This window comes from Dendropsophus ebraccatus, chromosome 3 (genome assembly GCF_027789765.1).
Source record: "Dendropsophus ebraccatus isolate aDenEbr1 chromosome 3, aDenEbr1.pat, whole genome shotgun sequence".
Lineage (NCBI taxonomy): Eukaryota > Metazoa > Chordata > Amphibia > Anura > Hylidae > Dendropsophus > Dendropsophus ebraccatus.
The window spans coordinates 19,591,283-19,618,548 of record NC_091456.1 but is presented as its reverse complement, the minus strand read 5'-3'; the positions used below and the strand labels follow the sequence as shown (position 1 = coordinate 19,618,548).

General features: G+C 43.6%; 1 protein-coding gene across 14 annotated transcripts in view; it reads right to left on the bottom strand.

Annotated features, from left to right (window-relative positions):
- The window catches only part of FBRSL1 (fibrosin like 1), a 431,893-nt gene that overhangs the window by 362,227 nt on the left and 42,400 nt on the right, over positions 1-27,266 (bottom strand). For 11 of the 14 annotated variants that reach the window (XM_069961046.1, XM_069961041.1, XM_069961052.1 and 8 more), the window contains exon 2: positions 1,266-2,318. In XM_069961046.1, the coding sequence (XP_069817147.1) occupies positions 1,266-1,553 (288 nt within the window). In that variant the 5' untranslated portion in view covers positions 1,554-2,318. Of the gene's footprint in view, positions 1-1,265; positions 2,319-2,459; positions 2,810-7,044; positions 7,157-27,266 lie in introns of those variants that run through there. The other 3 variants (XM_069961039.1, XM_069961037.1, XM_069961038.1) reach the window with 3 other exon arrangements.

The following is a 27,266-nucleotide window of genomic DNA, read 5'->3' as shown; positions in this document are numbered from 1 at the left end:
TACAGGTATCTAGTCATGTAGGCAGTCCTTCGGCTCCAGGTTCGTCTGTAAACACACCTCTCTGGGTGTCTGGGAATATTATGCAATGTTACTAGCTTCTTGCCCATATTTGTGGCGATTTGTTCCCTTTAATAACATACTCAGTCTCACCTCTGGGACCCAAAACGTCTATTTGAAATAGAGGTTCCCTCGTCCACCACTGTTCAGATTACAGCTGCTGAAAGTGGTCAGGAAACCGAAAAACACCCAAAAGGGCTGTTTTATTTTGTTTATATATCTCCAACTGATTTTATTAGAGGTTGCACAAATGGCATAGTCCTGCAAACTAAACTATTTCTCAAACTCGGGAGTTACAAGACACTGTAGCCCTCAGTGCTATGCTGTTTTATGTAACTCTCACTAATGTCAAAGAGGAGTTCCACCAACTGTGTAAAACTTTTTTCTGAGCTACTTAGCTTGACAATCACCCCTGGCTGCTACAAGCAGGCTAGATGGGATTGAGGGGCCTTCTACCTTGATATGGTGGGAACCAAACCTTCAAGACATTTATACTATTATGGACATTCTGTTCTGTCGGCGCTATACAAATAAATATTATTATTATTTTTATTCTGTGGTTATCCCATAAATGTCCATATGAAAACTCCCCTTGAACAGTGCAGGTGCACCGTCATTTATGTAATGCTGATGGCCTATCTTGACGCTAGGACATCAATTTAAAAAAAAAACTGGAAAACCCTACTTTGGTCAAGACTAGATATGTATTTATAGTAGCTTCTGAATTTCATACAACACATCATTATTGTTAATAACCACCATCAGACTGGGAATATATTTTCAAGTGCTTTCACATCTATTATTCCACACCAGTAAGATTATAACAATGAACTATTATGTGCAAGGCAAACAGTGGGCGACACTGCCAGTGACACCAACCTACTGGTAAAGCAAATGAATGCTTATACTCTACCAACTACAGAGAAACCTCTAATTCCTGCACAGGTGACAGAATGACATCATTCCCCATCTAGAGAGGCAACGGAAAGACAACTGGCACTCAAGTGTCTCAGGCCACATAAAAGCAGTGCCCATCCCACAGTGGGAGCACAGGATGGCGTTATGGGCACAATGCTATATACTGTTGTAACAGAGGACAAAAGAACAGTTACACTTGCCAAAGGTTTCATGAGGATTAATGTCCGACATAAAACACAGATAAACAGCGCATCAACTATAAATATAAAGGTGACATGACCCGTTCTTACCTCTAAGGCTTCCAGGGTATTGAAGCTGGCAATTGAAAAACCATCAATTATATCCTCCTCCTGAGAACTGGATTCTCTCCGCTTACGTCTGGGCGGTCTGGCATTTCTGGCTGAAGCAGCTGGATTTTTACCATTCTGATTTGAATTCTCCTTTCCCAGGCCCCTTTCGGCTTCTGAGCCAGAGGAGGGGCTCTGGTTTCGGGGATCTCTGACAGATGGATCTCTTCTCCTCACCCTGTCCCTTTGAGACCTGGATCTCCTGCTCTGCTGTTTTATTTTGACATCCATCTTCTTTCAATAACAAAATAAGCTAATTATAAATCCACAGGGAAAAATTCCAAACCAGTGACCTTGAATCCACAAATCCAATTTACTAAGCACGACCGATACTGGGGGGAAAACTGGGAGGCAATGGCTACTTACATGAAGGGAAAAAAAATATTTAAATGTAATATCCGTGTATAAATAAAGAGAATAATCCGGTAAGCAATTGTACACTTTCCCACAGATCCCTCCAAGCAATTCAGGCTACTGTTTACTTATTAATATTTCCTGCACACAAATCCAATTCTGCTCAGTAACCACTTGTATTGCAACTTTTCCGTGCCATTAAATTGCCACAATATTTCCCATTTGCATGGCTGAGACACTGCCCAAGAACCTTTAAAGGCAGCAGCATCCTGGTGAAGAAGGAGAAGGAGGGGGTCACAAATCCCTCATGTTGTGGTGCTGCTGCTGCTGCTGGGAGGGAAGGAGGAAAGGAGGGAAGTGAGGACACCCCCTCCACCAATATAACCCTTCTTCCTCCTCTCCTTTCTGGGCTCGGCTGGATAGATCAGGACAGATGTACAGAGAGAAAGCAGGAAGCCCCAGCTCCTAATCACAGACACTGACTGCCGAGCTGCCTCTCCTGCCTCTTCTCTGCTGCTGCTTGTGCCATTCTCTCTGCCTCCTCTTCTCTCTCTTTAAATCCCTTCCATTCTCGGTCCGGATGGGGTGCTGGACGGAACCCCCAGGCCTCCCCGGCTCCTCCGGGTCACCGATCGTCCGATCCTAGAAGCAGAGACAAATAAGGGAGATGTTAGATCAGCGATCGAAGCTCTTAAAGAGACAGGAGGAGGGGGAGGAAATGTTCTCCTCACTGAATTGTACAGTGCAGCAGAAAAAAAAGCCCAAAGCAGATAAGTGACGTACTTCCGGCAGCCTGTAATTACCAGAGGAAGTCAGCCACTTTATTAGAGTTGAGATCTGGCTCCGGGGTTAACCCGTTCGGCTCGGGTGGAGAGTGCGGCGGCGGCGGCGGGTGCGGGCGGGGAGAAGGCTGGAGAGCGGGCGGCCGCTGCTGACCTCCTCCCGGGCTCCTAGAGGCGGGATCACTACAGTCACATAGGGACCGGGAATAATCGCGATACTCGCGGCTCACACACACACTATCGTCATCACGACGTCCATCTCGGCTTCCTCATTCACAAATGATGATAAATAAATAATAATGATAAGATATAATGAGAGTAATACAAGCTGCAGCTTCTACCCTATGCCTGTCAAAGCTATACGGCCAGTGAGGGCCTCAGCCGGCTCCCTCTAGGGCCCTGGGCGCACCCGTCAGAGCATTATACAGTGCGACAATGTAACTAAGTATTGCCCCCATATACCCCAGGATAGAACGTTACTGAATGACGTGTGTGAGGGGGCTTCATGTCCACTATGTTAGGGAATTCCTCATTACAGGGGAGGTCCCATAGGTAGGAGCCCCCCATATCAGCTCTAGGCACATAGGCAGCTGGGGAAGGGTTGTATAGTATAACAGACTCCCTCCATACACCCCAATACAGAATATACATGATCACTCCAAGAGCTCCTAACATGGATATCACCAATGGAAAGCAACCTCTAATTAGGGGTACAAGTAGCAGAGGGCACCACTATCATCAATGGCACCACTATCATCAATGGCACCAGTATCATTGGGGCCCAGGAGCACCTTTTGTTACAACCCAGTGTTATCTTTGGCTGTTCTCCCTGAGATCAGCGATCTGTTTCTGTTATAACCCTGTGTAGTACAATTTCTGTTAAGGGTACAAATACACACACCGTATACACAGCAGATTAGATCTAAATAACTGAACACAGCATCAAATCTCCACCATCAAATCTGCTGCGTATTTGTTGCGTATCTGCTGCGTATACAGTGTGGGTTTGTACCCTAAGTGTACAAACACACACACCGTATATGCAGCAGATACGCAGCAGATTTGATGGTGCAGATTTGATGCTGTGTTCAGTTATTTAGATCTAATCTGCTGCGTATTTGCTGTGTATCGCAGCGGTAAATACGGTGCGTATACAGTGTGTGTGTTTATACCCTTAAAGGGTTTGTGCCCACACAGGCAGACTTTGCCAATAGTACCAGGAAAGCACCAGCTCCTGCCCTGGGATGTGGGGAATTATACAATTACAGGTGGAACTACAACTTTTCCAAAGTTACAATTGCAAGAACTGTCCATTTTGGAAAGTGAATGTTTTCCACTATAGGGAAACCCTAAAGGGGTTGTTCACCAAATTTTTCTTTCAAATCAACTCGTGCTAGAGAATTGTAATTAACTTCTATTAAAAATTTCAAGTCTTTCAGTACTTATCAGCTGCTGTATGTCATGCAGGAAGAGGTGTATTCTTTCCAGTCTGGAGAGCAGGAGAGGTTTTCTATGGGGATTTGCTCCAGCTCTGGGCAGTTCCTGACATGGACAGAGGTGGCAGCAGAGAGCACTGTGTCAGACTGGAGAGAATACACCACTTCCTGTAGGACATACAGCAGATGATAAGTGCTGGAAGACCTTAGTTTTGTTTTAATAGAAGCAAATTGCAAATCTCTGGCACCAGTTAATATGAACACGGCTGTGGTAGAGCCATAACTTGGGAAGCATTAGCATAATCCCTCCTGGAAATGGATGTCAGTTTATTCATACAAGTGTTAAAGTGATACTGTCACCTCCATTACTCTATGTGTGGTTCTCCGCACCGTCCACAAGCGTTGATGCTGCACATTCAATATATACCTGTATAAAACTTCTCTGTGCCTTCTTTCTGCTCTAAAATGGCTTTCATTGGTGGACAGTGTCATCTAGGTGGGGCTTCACAGCAGTTTGTCCTCTCCCCAGCAGATAAATGGGACCCAACTACCCTAAATCCCCACCGATGAAATGAAGTGAGAGAAGGGGGGGGGAGGGGAGACAGTATCACTTTAAAAGTAGCCACGCACCTTCAATAACTGATGGACCAATGATCTTCTAGCCCCTTTTCCTCCCCACACATAATAATGTTAGGCATGGCCGGGCAATCCTGCATTCTCTATGGGGAGGGGAGGGTTAAAGGGGTATTGCACTCAAACAACTTCTGATATGTTGCTGCCCATGGTGAGACTAACAAACTTTTTGTGTTTTCACCAGAAAGCAGCAGCTCAGAAATGTGGGAAGGAGACTAAAAATTCATTCCATGCTTGTTGTTATCTTTTTAGTCTTACCATGGGCAGCAACATATGAAAAGTTATGTTTCAGTAGAATACCCCTTTAAAGTGAATATACCATCAGGCTAGGGCTGAAGCACTGGAGGCGGGCCGACCCACCCACCCCCAGTGGGAGGTAACCCCTGCATCTCTATGATTCGGCTCTATTGATTCTAATGGAGTAGTGTCATAGAGGGGCGGGGGTTTCCTCCCACTGGGGGGGTGGGTCGGCCCGCCTCCAGTGTTTCAGCCCAGGCCTGATGGTACATTCACTTTAAGCCACAGCCAGAGAGCGCTCACCGCAACTTGTCTCTGTCAGAACAAAGGTCAGGCAATGATCCTCCATCACACTCAACCCCAATCTCCACCGACTCCATCTGTCAGTGGATGGTCGGGAGAGCCCCATGCACCTTATATTGACAAAAGTGAAAGGTATATGGGGACCCTTAGGGTTAGATTGACACTGTGTTTTTTGTTTCCATTTAATGTATAGGTTTTATACACTTAAAATTTTTAAAAACCGTTGAAAGGATGGTATAAAACAGATACTGCGGTATGCTATACAGCAGAATCAATTTCCCACTGACTTACATTAAAAAAAAAAAAAAAAATGAAACGAATGAAATTTTTCTACGTACAATTAAAAAAAAACATGACTGACCATGTTTTTGTGTACTAAAAAATTAAGCAGGCGCTCTGCAAAGCATTAGATGAGTATTCACGAGGGGGCAGCAGACTGGTGCACCAAGGGGTAAAGTAATGCACCTGATGCACTGAATGAACAGCGCAGCGGATGAAGATAATAAATATAGATTAGTAATACAGATCAGGTTAATTTCTGCTGTTCTGGTAATTCTACTAAGTACAGCAGAGAATGAAAAAGCAAATATGCGAACTAGGCAAAACCGGAGCACACGTCATACAATCTACTGACTTTTATGAGCTAAACATGGTACAAATATGGATCCATTGAAACATGTTACGTATGTTTAAGAAATGCCATGCGCGTTAGGGCTCGTTCACACTACAGATTCGGAGCAGGGATTCCACTCTGAAACCCCCGCCAAATCCCTCCTGCTATGTCTTTCAATGGGAGGCCTCGCGCAACATGTGGAGAGCAGCGGCGCGCAAGACCTCCCATTGAAAAACATAGCAGGAGGGATTCAAATCCGTATGATGGATTTCGGTGTGCCTGAAAAGCCACTAAAGTGTACTGGCATCTACAACGACACAAAGTCAAGTTCCCACTATCGCAATCTAAGAGAGTCCTAATACATCCAGAATGAATATCAGGTCATGGCCACATCTGGGTCATAGAGATTCAATATTCATTTTTATTAAACATATTGCAGCAGCGTCACATTGCCGTCTTTGGCCAGGACACAGATTGTGAGACCAAAGCTACTGTGTAGTCCCTAGCCTTAAAGAGTACATGTCTCTATATGCTGCCACATGCTCTCGACAATTCGGCATAGAGATACACATATCACAATGGGGGTCTAATGCTCTGTAAGTTCTATTTTAATTTGCAGTGTAACAGGTAACTTTACTTTATTAAAGCAACTCTGTACCCACAATCTGTCCCCCCCAAACCACTTGTACCTTTGGATAGCTGCTTTTAATCCAAGATCTGTCCTGGGGTCCGTTCGGCAGGCGATGCAGTTATTGTGCTAAAAACAACTTTTAATCCGGCAGCGCTGTGTTTAATAGCCGGGGCTTACATTTGTATATGCATTAGGCTGGCACACCCTCTCTGTCCTTCCTTCCCACCCTCCTCATCATTAGGAATGATCCAGGAACATTTACTGCTGTTTGAGCTTTGCACAGGTGTATTAACGATCCAGCCCATGTTCATTATACACACAGGTGGGGAATAGGAAGCAATCTGCCTGGAGCATTCCTAATGATGAGGAGGGTGGGGAGGAAGGGCTAAGCCTAATGCATATACAAATGTAATCCCCGGCCGTTAGACACAGCGCTGCAGGATTAAAAGTTGTTTTTATGACAATAACTGCATCCCCTGCCGAACGGACCCCAGGACAGATCTTGGATTAAAAGCAGCTATCTGAAGGTACAAGTGGTTTGGGGGGGACAGATTGTGGGTACAGAGTCGCTTTAATGCATAGGAAGTATTTGATTTATCCTGGAACCTACTGTAGCTCAGACACAACAACCAATTGGTTTTATTTAAAAGGCATGGCATTGTTCTACCATTTTACGTATTTTATTTTTTCAGCAATATAAGCCCAACACTCAAAAGCAAGTCATATAAATTACCTATGGCTATTGAAACACAGCACAGCAATAACACACTGTTAACCACTGTAAATCCTGTATCTCGGGTCCAGTATATTCCTTTATTAGGCATAAAATATTAGTAGTTCAGATACGTTTCACCGACAGCAATTAAATGCCTAAAGACACAAAACAAAACATTATGTGAAATCACTGGGAAATGTGTCGCATTCACACCTATTATGTCTAAAGGATTGAAATGCGTAATTGAAACATAAATAATAAGCAATTTGTAAAGAACACAGAAAAACAATAACGTTCTATTAGACATTGATTGTATGAATGAAATGTACATTCTCCCTTGCCAAATCAATCCCACATTTCACAATAGAAAAATACATCTGGGGTTATATGCTGAAACCATTGGCTTTCCACAGTCGTGTTCATTATGCATTACAATTCTAAGCAAATGCTAAGTGATCAGAAGCTGTAAAATGAGATGCATGATAAGGGATGCGAGCCTCTAGCACAGAAAAGTACTGAGATTACTACTGATGCCAGGGGAACCGTTAGCAATGCAATTTGTGCAGGTTTACAATGCATTATACATCCACAAGTTATAAAAGCATCTCTCTTCTGACCTGAAATTTCTTATAACCTCTTTCATTTTTTGAAGTAGACTTATAAAATTTCCTGTTCTAAAAACAGTGGCTAAAATGGAAAATAATGAATTCAAGTCACTAAAACAAAGCAAAAATATGCTCCAAACTAGTCAGCAAAGACTGGACTATAAATCGATGCATTAGTCCAGACTTCTTTCTGTCTGCAACCAATGTGATCCACATACATATAGGAAAAACTCACTGTACATCTTAAGGCTATGTCCAGACAGCCTTGATTATTACCAAAAGATACGTTGCTTTGCCGTGTATGGGATCCCGGACGGAGTGTATACACACAGAATATGCTCCAGCCGGGACCCCTAGCGCCGCCGCCGCAAACAACTGACATGTCAGTTTTCTGCAGGCGCTATTCATTGAATAGCCGCCATAGAAAACCCTGTCAGTGCACACTGTGAAGCAAGCGGCTCCAGCCGCATGCTCCACAGTGTGCAGTGGGGAGTTCTGATGCGGGCGTGTACAGATGCGCCTGGATCAAAACTCTGCGGGGCTAAAGATCATCCAGCCGGTACTGCAGTACCAGCTGGAATAATCTTTTCAGAGACCGGCCATTCCGTGAACCGGCCGGGTCACGGAACAGCTGGTCTAATACTGTGTCTGAACATAGTCTTAAACTGCTACACTACTAGATTAACTCTGGTTTTGTTATACTACTATGTACTTTTACCAATATTGACTTCAAATGTATACATATACTAGTGTGTAGTATACACTGCAAAATTCAAGTGGAAATATGCCAACAGGCACCAGGGTAAGTATGGACTATTGTGTCCAGTTGTACTACTTGTGTTATTGCAGAGTGATCCAGCCGCTTTGTGCCCCATAGCAATCACTTCATCATCATATCACTGTGTGATAACAATGCTTCTCAATATGTATATATTCTTTGAGGCCTAAAAAAGGTCTACAAAAAAAATTTCTATCACATATTCAGGAGAATTTGTGACCCAAAAAAATAATAATAAATAAATAAATAAAAGCAGCATTAAATGTAAAGCCTTTATGTTTTGTCACTGTATCTCTAGTTTTCTTCTCATTTTGAGTGGAATTACAAACTACCAAATGATTGGAAAAAAAGGTCACCCTAGGTACCTTGCAGGAAAGTCCTGTTACCTTGTCTTGTGAAATGTGTGATTAAAGTTACAAGTAGGGATGGTCCGAACAGAGTTCGGTTCGGGTTCGTACAAACCCGAACTCTCGGGAATGATTCCAGCTGTCTGCCCTCTCCGTGTAGAGGGTGGATACAGCGGGAGGACCGCCTGGAAAACTGGGATACAGCCATAGCCATAGGCTGTATCCCAGTTTTCCAGGCGGTCCTCCCGCTGTATCCGCCTGCTCCTCGGAGCAGGCAGACATCGGGAATCTGATGCCGAGCGTTCGGGTTCATACGAATCCGAACCTCGGCAGTTTCGGACCATCCCTAGTTACAAGCAATAGATATTTAAAGAGGTTGTCCAGCGAAAATCTTTTTTCATTCAAATCAACTGGTTTCAGAAAGTTATATAGATTTGTAATTTACTTTTTTTTTTAAATCTTAAGTCTTCTCATACTTATCAGTAGAGATGAGCGAATCAGCCGGATTTCTGGTTCGTATAAATCAGAAATCTCGGTGGCTTCCCTCCGTGCAGCGGGGGGATACATCGTAAGGAATGCCTGGAAAACTGGTATACAGCCATTGTCAGATCAGAAGTGGCTTTTATTTTTCCACATAAGATCAGATATGAAGAATATACATCACAATATTGTGGGAATTTCCAATGGATACCTTCCTAATATAGCTATGGCATACCATTTTGTAGCATCAAAGTGTACCTGTCATGATGGATCGCTTATGGATCAGCAGCAAGATCCACTAATCTGGAAGTTCGGGTCTCCATGGATATGGAGATGCAATGAGACGGTAATGCGAACTTCCAGATTAGCAGTGGATCTCGCTGCTGATCCATAAGCGGCCCATCACGACAAGTACACTTTAACCCTTTGAGGACCAGGCCCAAAATGACCCAGTGGACCGCGCAAATTTTGATCTTAGTGTTTCCGTTTTTCCCTCCTCCCCTTCTAAGAGCTCTAGCACTCTCAGTTTTCTATCTACAAGCCATGTAAGTGCTTGTTTTTTACAGGAATAGTTGTACTGTGTAATGGCGTCATTCATTTTACCATAACATGTATGATGGAATTCCAAATATATTATTTATGAAGATATAAATTGGTGAAATCGCAAAAAAGAATGCAATATGGTAACGTTTGGGGGGTTCCTGTGTCTACGTAATGCACTATATGGTAACAGCGACATGATACCATTACTCTATAGGTCAGTACGAACACAACCATATGCAGGTTTACGCAGATTCTCTAATGTTATATATTTTTTTTAAATGAAATCCTTTTTTTTGGCAATTAATTATAAATAAAATGGGACTATTGTGACGCTTATAACGGTTTTATTTTTTCACCTACGGGGCTGTATGGGGTGTCATTTTTTCCGCCATGATCTCTAGTTTTTATTAATACCATATTTGTGAAGATCGGACGTTTTGATCACTTTTTATTAATTTTTTTATATATATAATGTAACATAAAATCGGTAATCCGCGCACTTTTTTCCCCTCTTTTCGTGTACGCTGTTTACCGTTCGCAATGACGCTTGTTATATTTTAATAGATCGGACAATTACGCACGCTACGGTATATTATATGTTTATCTATTTATTTATTTTTATATGTTTTATTTATATAATGGGAAAGGGGGGTGATTTCAACTTTTATTGGGGGAGGGGTTTTGGGGTAGTGTGTTAGTGTTTTTAACTTTTTTTTTTTTACACATTTGAAGTCCCTTTGGGGGACTTTTACATACACTACTCGGATTTATACACTGATGAATGCTATGCCATAGGCATAGCATTGATCAGTGTTATCGGCGCTCTGCTCATTGAGCCTGCCTGTGCAGGCTCAGTGACCAGAGCGCCGATCGGACCGCACGGAGGCAGGTGAGAGAGCTCCGGCGGCCCGTTTTACCGATCGGGACCCCCGCAGTCACACTGCGGGGGTCCCAAACGGTAGGTGACAGGGGACTCCCCCTGTCACTTACACTTAAACGCCGCGGTCGCGCCGCGATCGCGGCGTTTAAGGGGTTAATGACACGCGGCAGCGCGATCGCTGCAGCGTGTCATTACCGGTGAGGTCCCGGCTGCTGATTGCAGCCGGCCCCCACCTGCTATGAAGCGCGCTCCGCTCCGGAGCGCGCTTCATAGCGGGAGAAACACCCAGGGCGTACAGTTACGCCCTAGGTCGTCTGGGGACAGACTTCCATGGCGTAACTATACGCCCTGGGTCGTCTAAGGGTTAAATAAAACCTAATGTTAGAAACTTAAAAAAGGAAGTCACCTAAACACAAGCCTAAATTACTTTCTTGGCCTTCATCCGTATCTGGGGCTTATGAATCCATTTGTCACACACGTCAAGAGATTTCCAGGCAGATACGGCAAACGGACATCAAAAACGTAATGTGACACCTTAATTGCTCTAAATCCAAGACAGAGGATCAGGGGCTCAAAATGTGTTGTGGAAGTTAATGATCTACTGAGCAAGTGCTTCTCAGCTCATATATGATTATTTGTGCTTTATTCCTCAATCAATGACCCGTAAAATGACACCCTATTGAAATCCTCAAATCACCAACTTACAGTTTCACAAGTAACATTAACATGTTGTGCTCTGTGCTTCAGTTTTTTTAAGAGTTACAATTCTCCCTGCTAAACACAGATCATACTTTCATAATAAACAGGAAAGATAATAGTCTAAAAACTATTTAACCTTAAAGCGTAACTGTCATTTCAGGGTCATTTTTCTGAAAACATTAAATATCAACAGTACACAAGCGATTTTAAGAAACTTTGTAATAGGATTTATAAACCAAAAGAGTTTCCTTCTGTAGTGAAAAAGCAGTCTCCCAGCCTCCCCCCTCACATCAAATGAAGCAGGATTTCTGTCTCCATTATGTGGCTATGGAGAGGGGAGGGGCTGTTAGGAGTGACTGAACACGGAGCAGTCCTGCACAGCACAACACCCTGCAATCTTCTCTCAGTAAGTTCATAGATAAGCACTGACCTTTCTGACACCTGAATTTAGTGTTTTAGGTGCCCAGAGAGTCTACAAACAGCTGACCTTCATGTCACCTCTTCCTGCTCCCTCAGCCCCTCCCCCCTTCATAGGCTTACAATGGAGAGAGCAGAGCCGTCTTCACTGGCCTCTCTGTAATGAAGACGTGTTTGCCTGATAATGCACAGATAAGAAGTCAGGGGGGGAGGCTGGGAGATTGCTTCTTGAGTACACAAAGAGGCTTTTTTGGCTGATGAAACCTATTACAGAGTTTCTTAAAAATCGCTTATACTACTGATTTCTGCAATAAAAAAAAAAAACATGACAGTAACACTTTAAAGTGGCACTGTCCTATTTGGATGTAATTTGAACACTTGTGTGAATTTTTGTTTCTATTTTGCTGATAAATAATTGGCCACCTCAGTCATATGAATAAAGTTGAATTTGTTTTACTTGCCCATGATGGTGTCTTCATTTTATGTTTCTGTGTAGGTAGCACTGTACCAGTTAAAGGACAACTCCCCCCCCCCCCCCCCAAAAAAAAAAAAAAAACAGACACCATCCCTCCGGTGACGATCGCCACTCCATTCGCCCGCCGTCCGCCTCACCGTCACCGCCGTCCAGCGATGTCTCTGACTTCCGGGTCCTGGGGATGGAAAAGGCCTTTTCATTGGCTGAAGTGCATCACATGGCTTCCAGCAACCTCAGCCAATCAGGGCTAAGCAAGCTGAAAGCCATGTGATGCGCTCCAGCCAATGAAAAGGCTGCTGGTGCGCATGTGCACCAGCAGCCTTTTCCATCCCATTCACTCTCTATGAAGACGCCGAGGAGGAAGAAAACCCGGACCGCCCCCCGGCTCTGACGTCGTCGTAACCAGATGCCGCCCGAGAGAAGAGGACCGTCACGATCGTAATAGGTAATGTATACATTCTTTAACTTATGGGCGGGGGGGGGGGGGGGGGGGGGTATTTAACCAGACCGGGTATTTAACCACATTACAAAGTTATATAACTTTGTAATGTGTGTTAAATAAGCTAAAAAAAAATTCGTGGGAGTTGTCTTTTAAAGCTGTGTGATGTGCTTTTCCTTACAGCTACACAGTTCTGTTGTCATTACTAACAATTAAAGTGTCACTGTCGTTTAAATTTTTTGCAGAAATACTGACTGGCTGTCTTTTAGACAGTAATTAAATTGTAGATAATATAAAAATGTACTGATGAAATACAGATCCGTATTATGGATATGGATGCATTTGTATTTTAATCCCTCTCTATTGACTTCAGTGGGCATATGCCACCCTCAAAACATAGGGAAAATAGTACTGCATCTTTAAAGCACATGCACATTTTATACAACTGTGTGAATGGCCCAATCGATTAACATTTGCTCACATTTAGGGTATATTCACACGAACGGGCTCGCAGCGAGATTCTCGCTGCGAGCCCGGCAGGTCCTGGCAGTTCCCATACACTACATACTTGCTGCGGTCAAAACGACCTCAGCGAGTATGTAATTCTGCCGCCCTTAACCCCTTCTGCTCCCGGCCGGCTCCCCCGCTGTAAGCATACTTTACCTGTCCTCGCTGCACGGGTCCGGCGTCCTGCTCTCCCGTCTGGCCAATTAGTGTGTTGCCCAGCCGCAGCCACTGATTGGCCGGACGGGAGAGCAGGACGCCGGACCCATGCAGCGAGGACAGGTAAAGTATGCTTACAGCGGGGGAGCCGGCCGGGAGCAGAAGGGGTTAAGAGCGGCAGAAATACATACTCGCTGAGGTCGTTTTGACCGCAGCAAGTATGTAGTGTATGGGAACTGCCAGGACCTGCCGGGCTCGCAGCGAGAATCTCGCTGCGAGCCCGTTCGTGTGAATATACCCTAAATGTGAGCAAATGTTAATCGATTGGGCCATTCACACAGTTGTATAAAATGTGCATGTGCTTTAAAGATGCAGTACTATTTTCCCTATGTTTTGAGGGTGGCATATGCCCACTGAAGTCAATAGAGAGGGATTAAAATACAAATGCATCCATATCCATAATACGGATCTGTATTTCATCAGTACATTTTTATATTATCTACAATTTAATTACTGTCTAAAAGACAGCCAGTCAGTATTTCGGATCTGTATTATGAATGTATGCGCACATGCTTGCATGAAACAACCGTGAGGCTATTTGCACACAGTATTTTGCCAAAGACTGTTTCCACATTTTCCAGGACTCCCTTGGGCTGCATCCAACTTCTTCAGCCACCGGTAATCAAATTGCTGCACGCTCGGGTTTGGATGAACCAAGTGTGCTAGGGGTTTGCTTAGCTCTAGACATAGCCCATTTGTTACTAGAGGTATTCTATGCATAAATAATTCCTTGACTATAATGTTTTAAAGAGTACTTCACAAGTAAGAAATCTAAAGACACACAGACCTAGATATGTCTGTAGTTTTTGCATTTGCAAATCACAACTGCACCATGGTGTCCGAATTCTGCCTTTGGCCCTTATGCACATTAATATAGTTAGAAATGCAGTACTCCTGAACACTGCATCCATAGCGTGCTATAGGCCTGTATTGAGCCTCTGTACTGCCTGTCTCCAATGTTATATATGCTTCAATGCAAGTCAGAACCTTGAAGTACCACACAGTACAGTATAAGTTGCAGTAATATGGACCTGTAGTGTGCTACATACACTGACATATGCTTCTCCTTGCACACAAAGACTAAATTATTTGGTCCTGTCTGCCCAGCAATTTTCAGAATTTGGCCCTGACCATTCTTCTGTGTCTGTAAGGTCAATAGAGGCTACATACCAAATGAATTCTAAAAGCCTGAAGAAGCGGTGTGGGAATATGGAAAAAATGAAAAAGGTAGAAAAGGCCATATAATTGTTACCCAGTATAGACAGATGTTACAGATGTCGCTTAACTAGTGATCAGAAGATAGCTGCTTTAAGTGCCTGTACGGACAAGAAAGTAAATAAAAGTAAAATATAAATATATATTCAAAAAGTATTTAAAAAAAAATTGTAAGTAATAAGTGTTCCTTCAGCAGTGGGGGTAGCTTTTGTGACTATGACTATTGTGCAGCATTGTGCACAGTAAATCTGCAACTAAATCTGTTTTATTTTTGGCACTGGGACAGGTTTCTGAGCGCCCGTTTTCCTGCTGCATCTCCATAGCTCCTGTCTCCAGTGCCACAGACTTAATGTATTATGTGGGTCTCACGCTGGAGAGAGGAGCTATGGAGATGCAATAGGAAGCTCTGTCCCATAAGGTACAGTTAGATGTAGTGGGGAGTACAGGCGCTCAGAAGCCTATTCCGGCACACTCAGGGAGAAAATATTTAGTAAAGTTAGGCTGGGTTCACACTATGTTTTTGCAATCCGTTTTTTGGCAAAAAAAACGGATAAAAAAGAGATGCATGTGTGTGCATCCGTTTAGATCCGTTTTTCCATTCATTACATTATAAAAAAATGGATCAAAACGGATAATTTTTTTTTTTACGTACAAAAAAACGTAGTCAGTCAATCTAATTTTTGTGTCTGTTAAAAAAATTATCCGTTTTCATCTGTTTTTTTTTATAATGGAATTCAAATGGAAAAACGGATCAAAACAGATGCACACACATGAATTCATATTTTTCCATGAAAAAAACAGATTGCAAAAACGAAGTTTGGACCCAGCATTAGAAAAATGTGTGTATGTAGCTTTATTAGCAATACTTTTCAGATTGTGAGCTACTCTACACCCCCCAACTCACAATAAAGAGCAATGTAATACAGCTGACTGCCTGGGGCGGCAGAAACAACCCTACAGCATCTGTAGCTTAAAGGGGAACTATCAGCAGGTTCAACAAATCTAACCAGATATTGCGCACACGGCGCTTAAGATGAAGGTATGTCGCTTACCTTCATCCTCAGTGCTGTTCCCGTGCAGTTTTAATGTAATCCTTGTTCTGTTAAGGTAGTTTGGAGCACTGCCCTGTCCCCAGAGCGCGGATCTGGGCCGACCTGCCTCACTGATAATGATTAGAAGAAGCAGGGCCCCCCAGGGGCGGGGCAGTGCTCCAAGCAGCCTTACCAGACAGAAGACTACATTAAAACTGCACGGCGCCAAGGATGAACGTAAGAGAGATTTGCCTTACCTCCTTATAGTCCCCCTTTAAGGCTAAATTAGATGTCATACAGGCATTTTTGAATATGCATTGTTGTTTGTTTAGGAGAATTATACTTATCAATAGGCAACTTCTGCTGTTCTAACATTTTGTTTTTATAGCCGACATTACTATTAGAATGTATCACCACCTTATACACACTGCAGTTCCTGTTCAGTGTAAATTGCTGTAACTGGTCATATTAGAAAGTGTGAAAGTCAGCAGTCAGAACACACACCCTGCAGTCTGTGGGAGGGATACTGAAAGCTGGAACCACTGTCACTTCTCAATAAAATGTTACACGGTACTTTTTGCTTCTTCCAGTAAAAGTTCTCCGCTAAGGGTATTCAGGAAAACTAAAATCATCATGACTATAGGTGCAGTAAACACATTACTCATAATAAGGGGCATTTACAAAACTTAAAATATTTGTTTTGACGTAACATTCTTATAATAAAGGATGTGCAGGGAATTTTCACTGCACCTCTTATGACTCAGCATTCGGCTTCATATTTAAAAAAAAATAATAATACACCAAAAAATATACACTCACCGGCCACTTTATTAGGTACACCTGTCCAACTGCACGTTACCACTTAATTTCTAATCAGCCAATCACATGGCGGCAACTCAGTGCATTTAGGCATGTAGACATGGTCAAGACAATCTCCTGCAGTTCAAACCGAGCATCAGTATGGGGAAGAAAGGTGATTTGAGTGCCTTTGAACGCGGCATGGTTGTTGGTGCCAGAAGGGCTGGTCTGAGTATTTCAGAAACTGCTGAACTACTGGGATTTTCACGCACAACCATCTCTAGGGTTTACAGAGAATGGTCCGAAAAAGAAAAAACATCCAGTGAGCGGCAGTTCTGTGGGCGGAAATGCCTTGTTGATGCCAGAGGTCAGAGGAGAATGGGCAGACTGGTTCGAGCTGATAGAAAGGCAACAGTGACTCAAATAGCCAACAGTTACAACCAAGGTAGGCAGAAGAGCATCTCTGAACGCACAGTACGTCGAACTTTGAGGAAGATGGGCTACAACAGCAGAAGACCACACCGGGTGCCACTCCTTTCAGCTAAGAACAGGAAACTGAGGCTACAATTTGCACAAGCTCATCGAAATTGGACAGTAGAAGATTGGAAAAACGTTGCCTGGTCTGATGAGTCTCGATTTCTGCTTGAACATGACAATGAGTTCACTGTACTCCAATGGCCTCCACAGTCACCAGATCTCAATCCAATAGTGCATCTTTGGGATGTGGTGGAACGGGAGATTCCCATCATGGATGTGCAGCCGACAAATCTGCGGCAACTGTGTGATGCCATCATGTCAATATGGACCAAAATCTCTGAGGAAGCTTCCAGCACCTTGTTGTATCTATGCCACGAAGAATTGAGGCAGTTCTGAAGGCAAAAGGGGGTCCAACCCGTTACTAGCATGGTGTACCTAATAAAGTGGCTAGTGAGTGTATATATAGTATTTATTATTAATAATGGGATAAAATGGTAGAGGTAAAAACTCCTATACTAATACTTCTATACTATGGGAGCGGGGACCTGTGGCAAGTCAGTGGCCAAGAAGGGGGACAGTGACGCTCTGACCAGGAAGAGGCCAGGGGACTGGAGTGGGGGGAAAGCAGACCCAAGCGCTGGAGCCAAGAAGGTAGGTGCATGTTGTTATGTTCAGCCACCTCCTGCCTGTCTCTTTTGGAAAAAATGTCCGACACCGGACTTCTCCTTTAGGGTGCGTTCACACGTACAGGATCTGCAGCAGATTTGATGATGTAGATTTGAATCCGCAGCAGATTTGATGGCCTAGAATTGATTTACTTTGAATCTGCAGCTTCAAATCTGCACCATCATATCTGCTGCAGATCCTGTACGTGTGAACACACCATAAGGGTGCATTCACACGTAAAAGGATCTGCAAATGATCTGCAGCAGATTTGATGGCGCAAATTTAAACCTGCAGCAGATCTGCAAAAGATCCGCAGCAGATTTGAAGGCCCAGAATTGATTTGCTTTGAATATGCTGCAGATCTGCTGCAGATCCTGTATATGTGAACGCACCCATAGGCTATGTTCACACTGCATATGATTCCGTCCGTAGTGCGAACCGCGAATATACGCACGTAGTTTTGAGGTTGATGCGTTCGCTTGAAAGTATACAATATACGCCCGCACAGTGCACACTAAGTATGAGCTTACGGACGGATCGTATACGGCGCCGTGAAAAATGAACAAGACCATTGTTTGAGGACGGAAATGTTGAAACTCACGGCCGTGGATTTCCATGCGGTCCCGTACGAAGTACTTATTTCAGCCAAATTGAACTTGATTTTTCGATCCAAAAGGTTCTGTGAGTTTTATTGGGCTGGGCGAAGATTTCCAAGTAAATGACCTGCCTCAGATCGCTTCTAAACAAGCTAGGGAAGCATAACTGTACTACAGGCGTATGTTCGCGGTTCGTACATATCCAGCCGCATGTCTATTTTTCCCACGCCCGTAGTTTCAGCCGCACATGTACGGCGGCGTACGATCTACGGACGGAATCATACGCAGTGTGAACCTAGCCTTAGGGTGCGTTCACACATACAGGATCTGCAGCAGATCTGCAGCAGATTTGATGGCGCAGATTTGAAGTTGCAGATTCAATGCAAAGTAACTCTTGGCCATCAGATCTGCTGCAGATTCAAATCTGCGCCATCAAATCTGCTGCAGATGTTGTACATGTGAATGTACCCTTATGGTGCGTTCACACCTACAGGATCTGCAGCAGATTTCATTTACGTAATTGAACACAGCATCAAATCTGCTGCAGATCTGCTGCAGATCCTGTAGGTGTGAACGCATCTTTAGGGTGTGTTCACACATACAGGATCTGCAGCAGATTTGATAGCGCTGATTTGAATCTGCAGCAGATTTGATGGCTTAAATTAGATTTAAAGCAAATCTGTGCCATCAAATCTGCTGCAGATCCTGTACGTGCGTTGACACATACAGGATCTGCAGCAGATTTAAAGCAAATGATATCAGGGCCATCGGATCTGCTGCAGATTTAAATCTGTGCCATCAAATCTGCTGCAGATCCTGTACATGTGAACGCACCCTAAGGCTGGGTTCACACTATGTATATTTGAGGCTGTATTTGGTCCTCATGTCAGGTCCTCATAGCAACCAAAACCAGGAGTGGATTAAAAACACAGAAAGGCTCTGTCCACACAATATTGAAATTGAGTGGATGGCCGCCATATAACAGTAAATAACGGCCATTATTTCAATATAACAGCAGTTGTTTTAAAATAACAGCACATATTTGCCATTAAATGACGGCCATCCACTCAATTACAACATTATGTGAACATAGCCTTTCTGTGTTTTCAATCCACTCCTTGTTTTGGTTGCTATACAGCCTCAAACATACAGCCTCAAATATACGTAGTGTGAACATAGCCTTAGGGTGCGTTCTCACATACCGGATTTGCTTCGGATCTGCAGCAGATTCAAAGCAAAACTGCTGCAGGTCCTGTACGTGTGAATGCACCTGTAAAGAAAAAAAAAGGGGGGGGGGCTGGGTGGTAGAGCAGTCCTAGTACTGTAGTATAACCTGTACTATAATATACTGTATGGCTTTCTAGATAACAAGAGGTTAATTTGAGCAGCATGGTGTTTTACACCCACGTAGACCTATAAAGAGGTTATTACCTGAAAGCCAGCTGTACACTTTGTCTGACTTTAAGGCAGAAAGGCACTTCTGACAGCAGGCTTAGTATCAGAGGGATGATTATTTATCCAGGGGCTTAGGAAGCCCGCTAGTCAGACACAGTGAATTAGTGCTCCAACTCTATCCATAATCTAGATAACCATCAGAACATGGACCTACAAGTGACAGGGAACCATGTGAGCAGCTCAAAAACAACACTGCAAATATCCAGCAAGAGCTTCTCTCTGATCCCTCATTTGCACCACAATGAAAAGACAAAATGCTCTACAATGCTGTCCTGTAAGGCTGAAAACAATGATTTATGGACTCGGTTTCATGGTTTTAGATAAACACTGTATGAGCTTCATACAATTAGAATATACACAGAGCTTGTTAGATGATTATTCATTCATTATTTGGGCTGTCATTTTTCAAAATGGTTTTAAGACCAAGGACAGTGCTCAGTATAAAGGGAATTCCAGCAATCCCATAAAAATAAAATACACAAAAAGCATATAGGTGCATCCACAGAATATTTTACAACCTCCTATCCCCAGATTCAAACTTTTACAAATTATACCAGTTTGACATCATGGCACCTGGTCGGGAAACTACATCTCCCAGCATGCACTGCACCTCAGAACCAACTGGCAGGTACCTGCCCCTGTCTTGTAGTTTCTGCTCATTACTGGCTCAATCTGCTTCTGCTTTATACAGTAAACACAGTATCTATCTATCTATCTATCTATCTACATAGACAGAGAGATGAGACAACAGTGTCTAGTTTTACCTACACTTCTCACGAGAGCCTGTTGTTCCCCAACCCTTGGCCACTGTGTGATATCCGTGGTGGGCGGGGTTACAGATGAGGTATTACATCTTGCCTGGCAACAGAAGAGACAGAGATCACGTGACCTCTGTCTCAAAAGGGAGGGGGAAGACAGAGGAGTGGAGACAGAGTGGACCATGAAGTGAGGTTTGTCAGCAGCTTCAGGGTGTGAGTCAGAATGTGCTGCAGACAAAGGACCAATTCAGGTCCTCAAGCATGAGGATGGAGACCATGCTGCTGTAAGAGGGGGGAGCATGAGGATGGAGACAATGCTGCTGTAAGAGGGGGGAGCATGAGGATGGAGACAATGCTGCTGTAAGAGGGAGAGGCATGAGGATGGAGACAATGCTGCTGTTAGAGGGGGAGGCATGAGGATGGAGACAATGCTGCTGTTAGAGGGGGAGGCATGAGGATGGAGACAATACTGCTGTAAGAGGGGGAGGCATGAGGATGGAGACAATACTGCTGTAAGAGGGGGGGCATGAAGATGGAGACAACGCTGCTGTTAGAGGGGGAGGCATGAGGATAGAGACAATGCTGCTGTTAGCTGAGAAAGGTGGGACATGGGGAAATGCTGCTGCCAATGTGAAAGAGGTGGGAAGCAGGGACTCTGCAGATAATTTTCCTACAATGTGGTATCTATTTGATGCTTTAGAGGGGTATTTTGTGCTACAGTGTAGCACACTGGAGCAATATGGTCATATTTGGCGCGGCACAGTAGTATTTATTTGCCCTTGAGGTGCTAGCATTACCATGGATTGCCTTGGTAAGGCCCGAATAGAAAAAGTTTGAAAACCCTGATATAACTCATGCGTATTGATGTTTACGATCATGACCCTACAAAACTACCTAAGCACAAAGACATATGCATGAGAGACCTGCTCAGCAGGAAAAACTGGTATTTTCCTTCAGTTCCATGGAATTTATATGAGAGCAGCAAGCAATCCCAATTTTCTGTTTGTGTAACAACCAACTAGTATGTGAACATTTAAAAAGTGTTGTTTGCAATTTTGCACATATTTAAAACCCTTAAAACCCTTTAAGGCTATGTTCACACATAGTATTTCAGTTAGTCTTTTGATCAGTATTTTTTTTAAACCAAACACAGAAACTGGGCACCTCTTTCCATTATAAATTGGCCCTGTCAGTTCTACTCCTGATTTTGGTTGGAAAAAAAAAAAGAGAGTGACCAAAAGACTGACAGAAATGCTATGTGTGAACATATAACGACAAATCATGGGTCTATAAAGTGCCACATATAGCCCAATTACATCACTAAGGCCCCATTCACACGTCCGTGTCAGTTTTTACTGTCAGGAAATCCTGATCAGGAGGCCTCAAATGTCATCAGGAAAGTATCAGGATTTCCTGACAGTAATCCGTTTTTACCTTCAGGAAACCATCAGGAAAAACCTTCAGGATTTCCTGATGAGAAAAAAAAAGAAGTTATTTTAATATTGTTTAGAATGCCAACACACATGACAGGTACCCACATCGCCCCTCGTGTACCGTACCACTGCGTCCCCCTCGTGTGCCCCGCGTCTACCTTGTCACCGTCTCTCCCTCATGCCATGTGTCATCCTCTAATCTGTTGCAGAACTACAACTCCCATCATGGACTGTCAGCAGGACATCATGTGAGGAGTACTTCTGCAACCTCAATGGCCACATGTTGCAGAACTACAACTCCCATCATGGACTGTCAGCAGGACATGATGGGAGGTGTAGTTCTGCAACCTGAAGGGCCACATGTTTCAGAACTACAACTCCCATCATGGACTGTCAGCAGAACATGATGGGATTAGTAGTTGTAGGGGATAACCTCACCTTTCCTGGATCCTGCTCTGGCCTCCGTAGTCCTCTTCTCCTTCTGATGGGGCGGGCGGAACAGAGGAGATGTGCGGCGGGCCAGGGGCTGAATGAGGGTGTCGGGCGGCATGCTGTGGCCCCGGGGGGGAGGGGGCTGGACCTTTGATGTCGCGGCGCATCGGGGGCTGAGGTCTGGGGGGCAGCATGGGAGTCAGGCTGTAGGAGGCCGGGGCAGACTGAGGCGGCGGCTGGAAGAGGCCGGGGGACCGAAGCACACCATCAGACCAGGAACAGCAGGAGGCTGGAGGAGACAACTGGACAGGTTCGGGGGAGAGGGGTACGGGTGGTGGGCAGACAATCCGGAATGGACGCTTTCCTGATATGCATCAGGAAAGCGTCCGCGGTTCCCGCACTCCCATAAACTGCTATGGGGGCGTCGGGCCGGAATTCCAGACAAAAATAGGACATGTCCTATTTTTTCTGGAACGGACACCCTTCCAGAAAAATGTGTCCGGAAGGGTGTCCGTGTCTAATGAAACTCTATGCGTCCGGAAATCCGTCCGGATTTCCTGATAGGAAATCCGGACAGATTTTCCGGACGTGTGAAGGGTGTCTTACAAGACACAAACCCCACTTACAGCAAAAGAGAGGACCCCAGAATAAAGACCCTGAATACAATAATAAAGATGTGCAGTATTCACCCACTAGGACCAAACAAACATGTAAATGGTACAATTTATTAATAGATAATAAAGTGCAGGAGTGCAAATAAGGGACAAAATGTCTAAAAACAATGCCACCAACAAATACAAGAAAAGTGGGGGGTTTACTTGCCAGCCAAAGTTACCGCTTTGCCTATCACGGCTACAGATACTGTATACAATGGTGTAATAGACAGGGGATCTGGGGCCTCAAGACCCGATGTACGTTTCGCTGCAAGGCAGCTTGTTTCAGACCCCGAAAAGCATTAACTATATTGTGTATATTGTCTGGCAAGTAAACCAATTTTCTTTTATTTGTAAGCATCATTGTGTAACTCTTTTAGGACATTTTAGCACTTATTTGCACTACTGCACTTTATTAACTATTATTCAATTGTACCATTTACATGTTCTTTGGTCCTAGTGAGGAATTACTGTACATCTTTATTACTGTATTCTGGGGTCCTCTCTTTTGCTGTATGTGGGATTTATGTGTCTTGCTAGTGATGTATATGTGAACATAGCCCAAAAACCTGTGGAGTGGATGCACACAGTTTCTTGTTTATTTTTTTAGTTATGACAGATTCATGTGGATTTTAACAAAAACAAAAATTTCTGGTTTTGTTTACAAAAACTGATACATGGGTAAAACTGGATGAAACGGCAAGCTTAGCAGTTGCTATGGTCAATTTGTACACTTATCCTGCATGTTTAAAGGGGTTGTCCGGCGAAAAAAAATTATTCACAGAATAACACACATTACAAAGTTATACAACTTTGTAATGTATGTTATGTCTGTGAATGGCCCCCTTCCCCGTGTTTCCCCCCACCCACGCTAGACCCGGAAGTGTGGTGCATTATACTCACCGCATGTCGTGTCGTCCACGGTCTCCGATCGTCAGCAGTGACGTCTTCTTCGGGAGCTTGGCGGATCTTCCCGAGTGCCGGCCACCCTCTGCAGCGTCATCCGAAGCTCAGCCGCGATTGGCTGAGCATAACTGTGCTCAGCCAATCGCGGCTGAGCGGCTGATGACGCGGCCACGTCATCAGCTGCTCAGCCGCGATTGGCTGAGCACAGTTATGCTCAGCCAATCGCGGCTGAGCTTCGGATGACGCTGCAGAGGGCGGCCGGCACTCGGGAAGATCCGCCAAGCTCCCGAAGAAGACGTCACTGCTGACGATCGGAGACCGTGGTCGGCACGCGACAGGTAATGTATAGCGCACCACACTTCCGGGTAAACGGGTGGGGGTGGTGGGACACGGGGAAGGGGGCCATTCACAGACATAACATACATTACAAAGTTGTATAACTTTGTAATGTGTGTTATTCTGTGAATAATTTTTTTTCGCCGGACAACCCCTTTAAGAAAAATCTGCACTATTCTTGGACATTATATGGCTTGTATCCTGCATTTTTAGCCGTTTTTTCTTTTCTGTAGGCTCTTTTATGTCTACCAGTTATTCCCCACCTCCATAACTAGCTCTTATGATGTCTTTCATACATAGTACACATAGAAAGAGGAGGTCCTGCATCCGTAACACTCTCTAAGCCATACTCATCAGAAGCATGAAAGACTATGCAGCAATAATGAGCAGTGTTGGCGTGAATCCAGAACTGGAGTGAGACAGAACACTTACTAGAGACAGCAGCAAAGTCTCATGTGTCTGTGCCGCTCCCTGCTACTGCTGCCTCTTCCTCATTTACTCTCCATAGACTTTTATGGTCAGCACAGCAGCTATAACTTGATCTTTTAGTAAAACTATCTTCACCTTTGATTCGCCAAAGACTAATGTTACCAATAAATTAAGACTGAGACATCATTTCAGGAGGCGAGGAGAGGAAGAGAAGAGGAGTCTGACAAGTGGAGAAAGAAGCACTTTTTGTAATATAACATAAAGGAAAGTTTCTTATCTACACAAGTACTCCGGATTTATAGAAAAAGAACACCCCCTTTACTCCCCCTTTGTGTGTGGTTCTCCGCACCATTCACAAGCTTACATTTTGCAAATTCAATATATAAAAGAATAAAACTTGTCGTATTTTTTCTCTAAGATTGCTTAATTTCATTGGTGGACAGTGGGGCTTCACTGCAATTGCGCTCTCTCCCCCCAGCTGGAATATGGGGACCAACTGCCATGAAGCTCCACCTGTGTGACACTTAAAGGGGTTGTCCAGTGAAATTTTTTTTTCTTTCAAATCAACTGGTTTCAGAAAGTTAAATAGATTTGTAATTTACTTCTATTTAAAAATCTCAAGTCTTTCCATACTTATAAGCTACTATATATCCTGCAGGAAGTGTTGTTTGTTTACATTCAGAAACAGTGCTCTCTACTGACATCTCTGGCGGAGTCAGGAACTGTCCAGCGCAGCAGCAAGTCCCCATAGAAAACCTCTCCTGCTCAGGACAGTTCCTGACTCCGCCAGAGATGTCAGTAGAGAGCACTGTTTCTGAATGTAAACAAACAACACTTCCTGCAGGATATATAGTAGCTTATAAGTATGGGAAGACTTGAGATTTTTAAATAGAAGTAAATTACAAATCTATTTAACTTTCTGATACCAGCTGATTTGAAAGAAAACATTTTTTCGCTGGACAACCCCTTTAACCGATGAAGTGAAGCGAGAGCAAGGGGAAGGTGACAGTATCACTTAAAGGCTATTTTTGCTCAGTATTTTCCAACCAAAACCAGGAATGGATTGAAAACACAGAAAATGATTAAGATAGAGTATGATTGAAACGCGTAAGCAGCCTATATTTGTAGATTTTATAAGAAGCTTCAATAAAGTTTTTGCACTGTACCGAGTTGCTGGAAATGCTTTGCATCTACAACGGCGGTGAACTCACACTGTCCTTGCACCGGGAGAAGCGTGGTCAGGACGGGTGTGGTTACAGCTGGTTGAGTATACAATACTGTATTACTATTATACTATACCATAGATTGAAAACACAGAAAGGCTATGTCCCCACACTGTTGAAATTTAGTGGATGGCCGTCATTTAATGGCAAATAACGGTGGTTCTTTAAAATAATGGCAATTATTTGCCATTAAATGGCGGCCATCCACTAAATTTCAACAGTGTGTGAACATAGTCTTTCTGTGTTTTCAATCCACTTCTGGTTTTAATTGCAAAATTACTGAGCAAAAATACTGTGAGGGAACATAGCCTAAAGATGTATATTTGCATTTATTGAATTCATATATGTGGTATGGAATAGCAGCAGACCAGTCTATGCCATATGTACTGGTAAAATAGAAACACACAGCAAAACTATATATTTCTCTTTTTTATAGTAGCAATTTTTAAGTAGCAATGTGTCCACTGGAAAGCCTAATTGGGTGACATGCTGGTGTATGCTGCAAATTTCCCCTCTTGAGGGATTAAATCACGCTGCTGCATTAAAATAAAGCATGGCTGAGGGTGCGTTTACACAGAGAGATTTATCTGACAGATTTTGGAAGCCAAAGCAGGGAATGGATTTGAAAAGAGGATGGATCCAAGTCTTTCCTTTATGACGTGATCCCTGTTTATAGTCTATTCCTGACTTTGGCGTCAAAGATCTGTCAGATAAATCTGTCTGTGTAAATGCACCATTGGGCTGGGTTCACACTACGTATATTTCAGTCAGTATTGTGGTCCTCATATTGCAACCAAAACCAGGAGTGGATTAAAAACACAGAAAGGCTCTGTTCACACAATGTTGAAATTGAGTGGATGGCCGCCATTTAATGGCAAATATTTGCTGTTATTTTAAAACAACGGCTGTTATATTGAAATAATGGCCGTTATTTACTGTTATATGGCGGCCATCCACTCAATTTCAACATTGTGTGAACAGATCCTTTCTGTGTTTTTAATCCACTCCTGGTTTTGGTTGCAATATGAGGACCACAATACTGACTGAAATATACGTAGTGTGAACCCAGCCTTAGGGTGCGTTCACACGTACAGGATCTGCAGCAGATCTGCAGATTTGAAGCTGCAGATTCAAAACAAATCGATTCTGGGCCATCAAATCTGCTGCAGATCTGCAGCAGACCCACAGCAGATTTGATGGCCCAGAGTTACTTTGCATTGAATCTGCAACTTCAAATCTGTGCCATCAAATCTGCTGCAGATCCTGTACGTGTGAACCCACCCTTAAAGTGTTGCTGTCACTTAAAAAAAAAAAAAAAAAAAAAAAGGGGTCTCAGTGTTTTGATCCCTTGATCGCTAAAGAGAGCCAGAAGCAGCATTTCTCTCTCCAGTTTACTGCTCTATCCATCTCAATGCAGGAGACGTATTATGGAATCCAAATCCAACA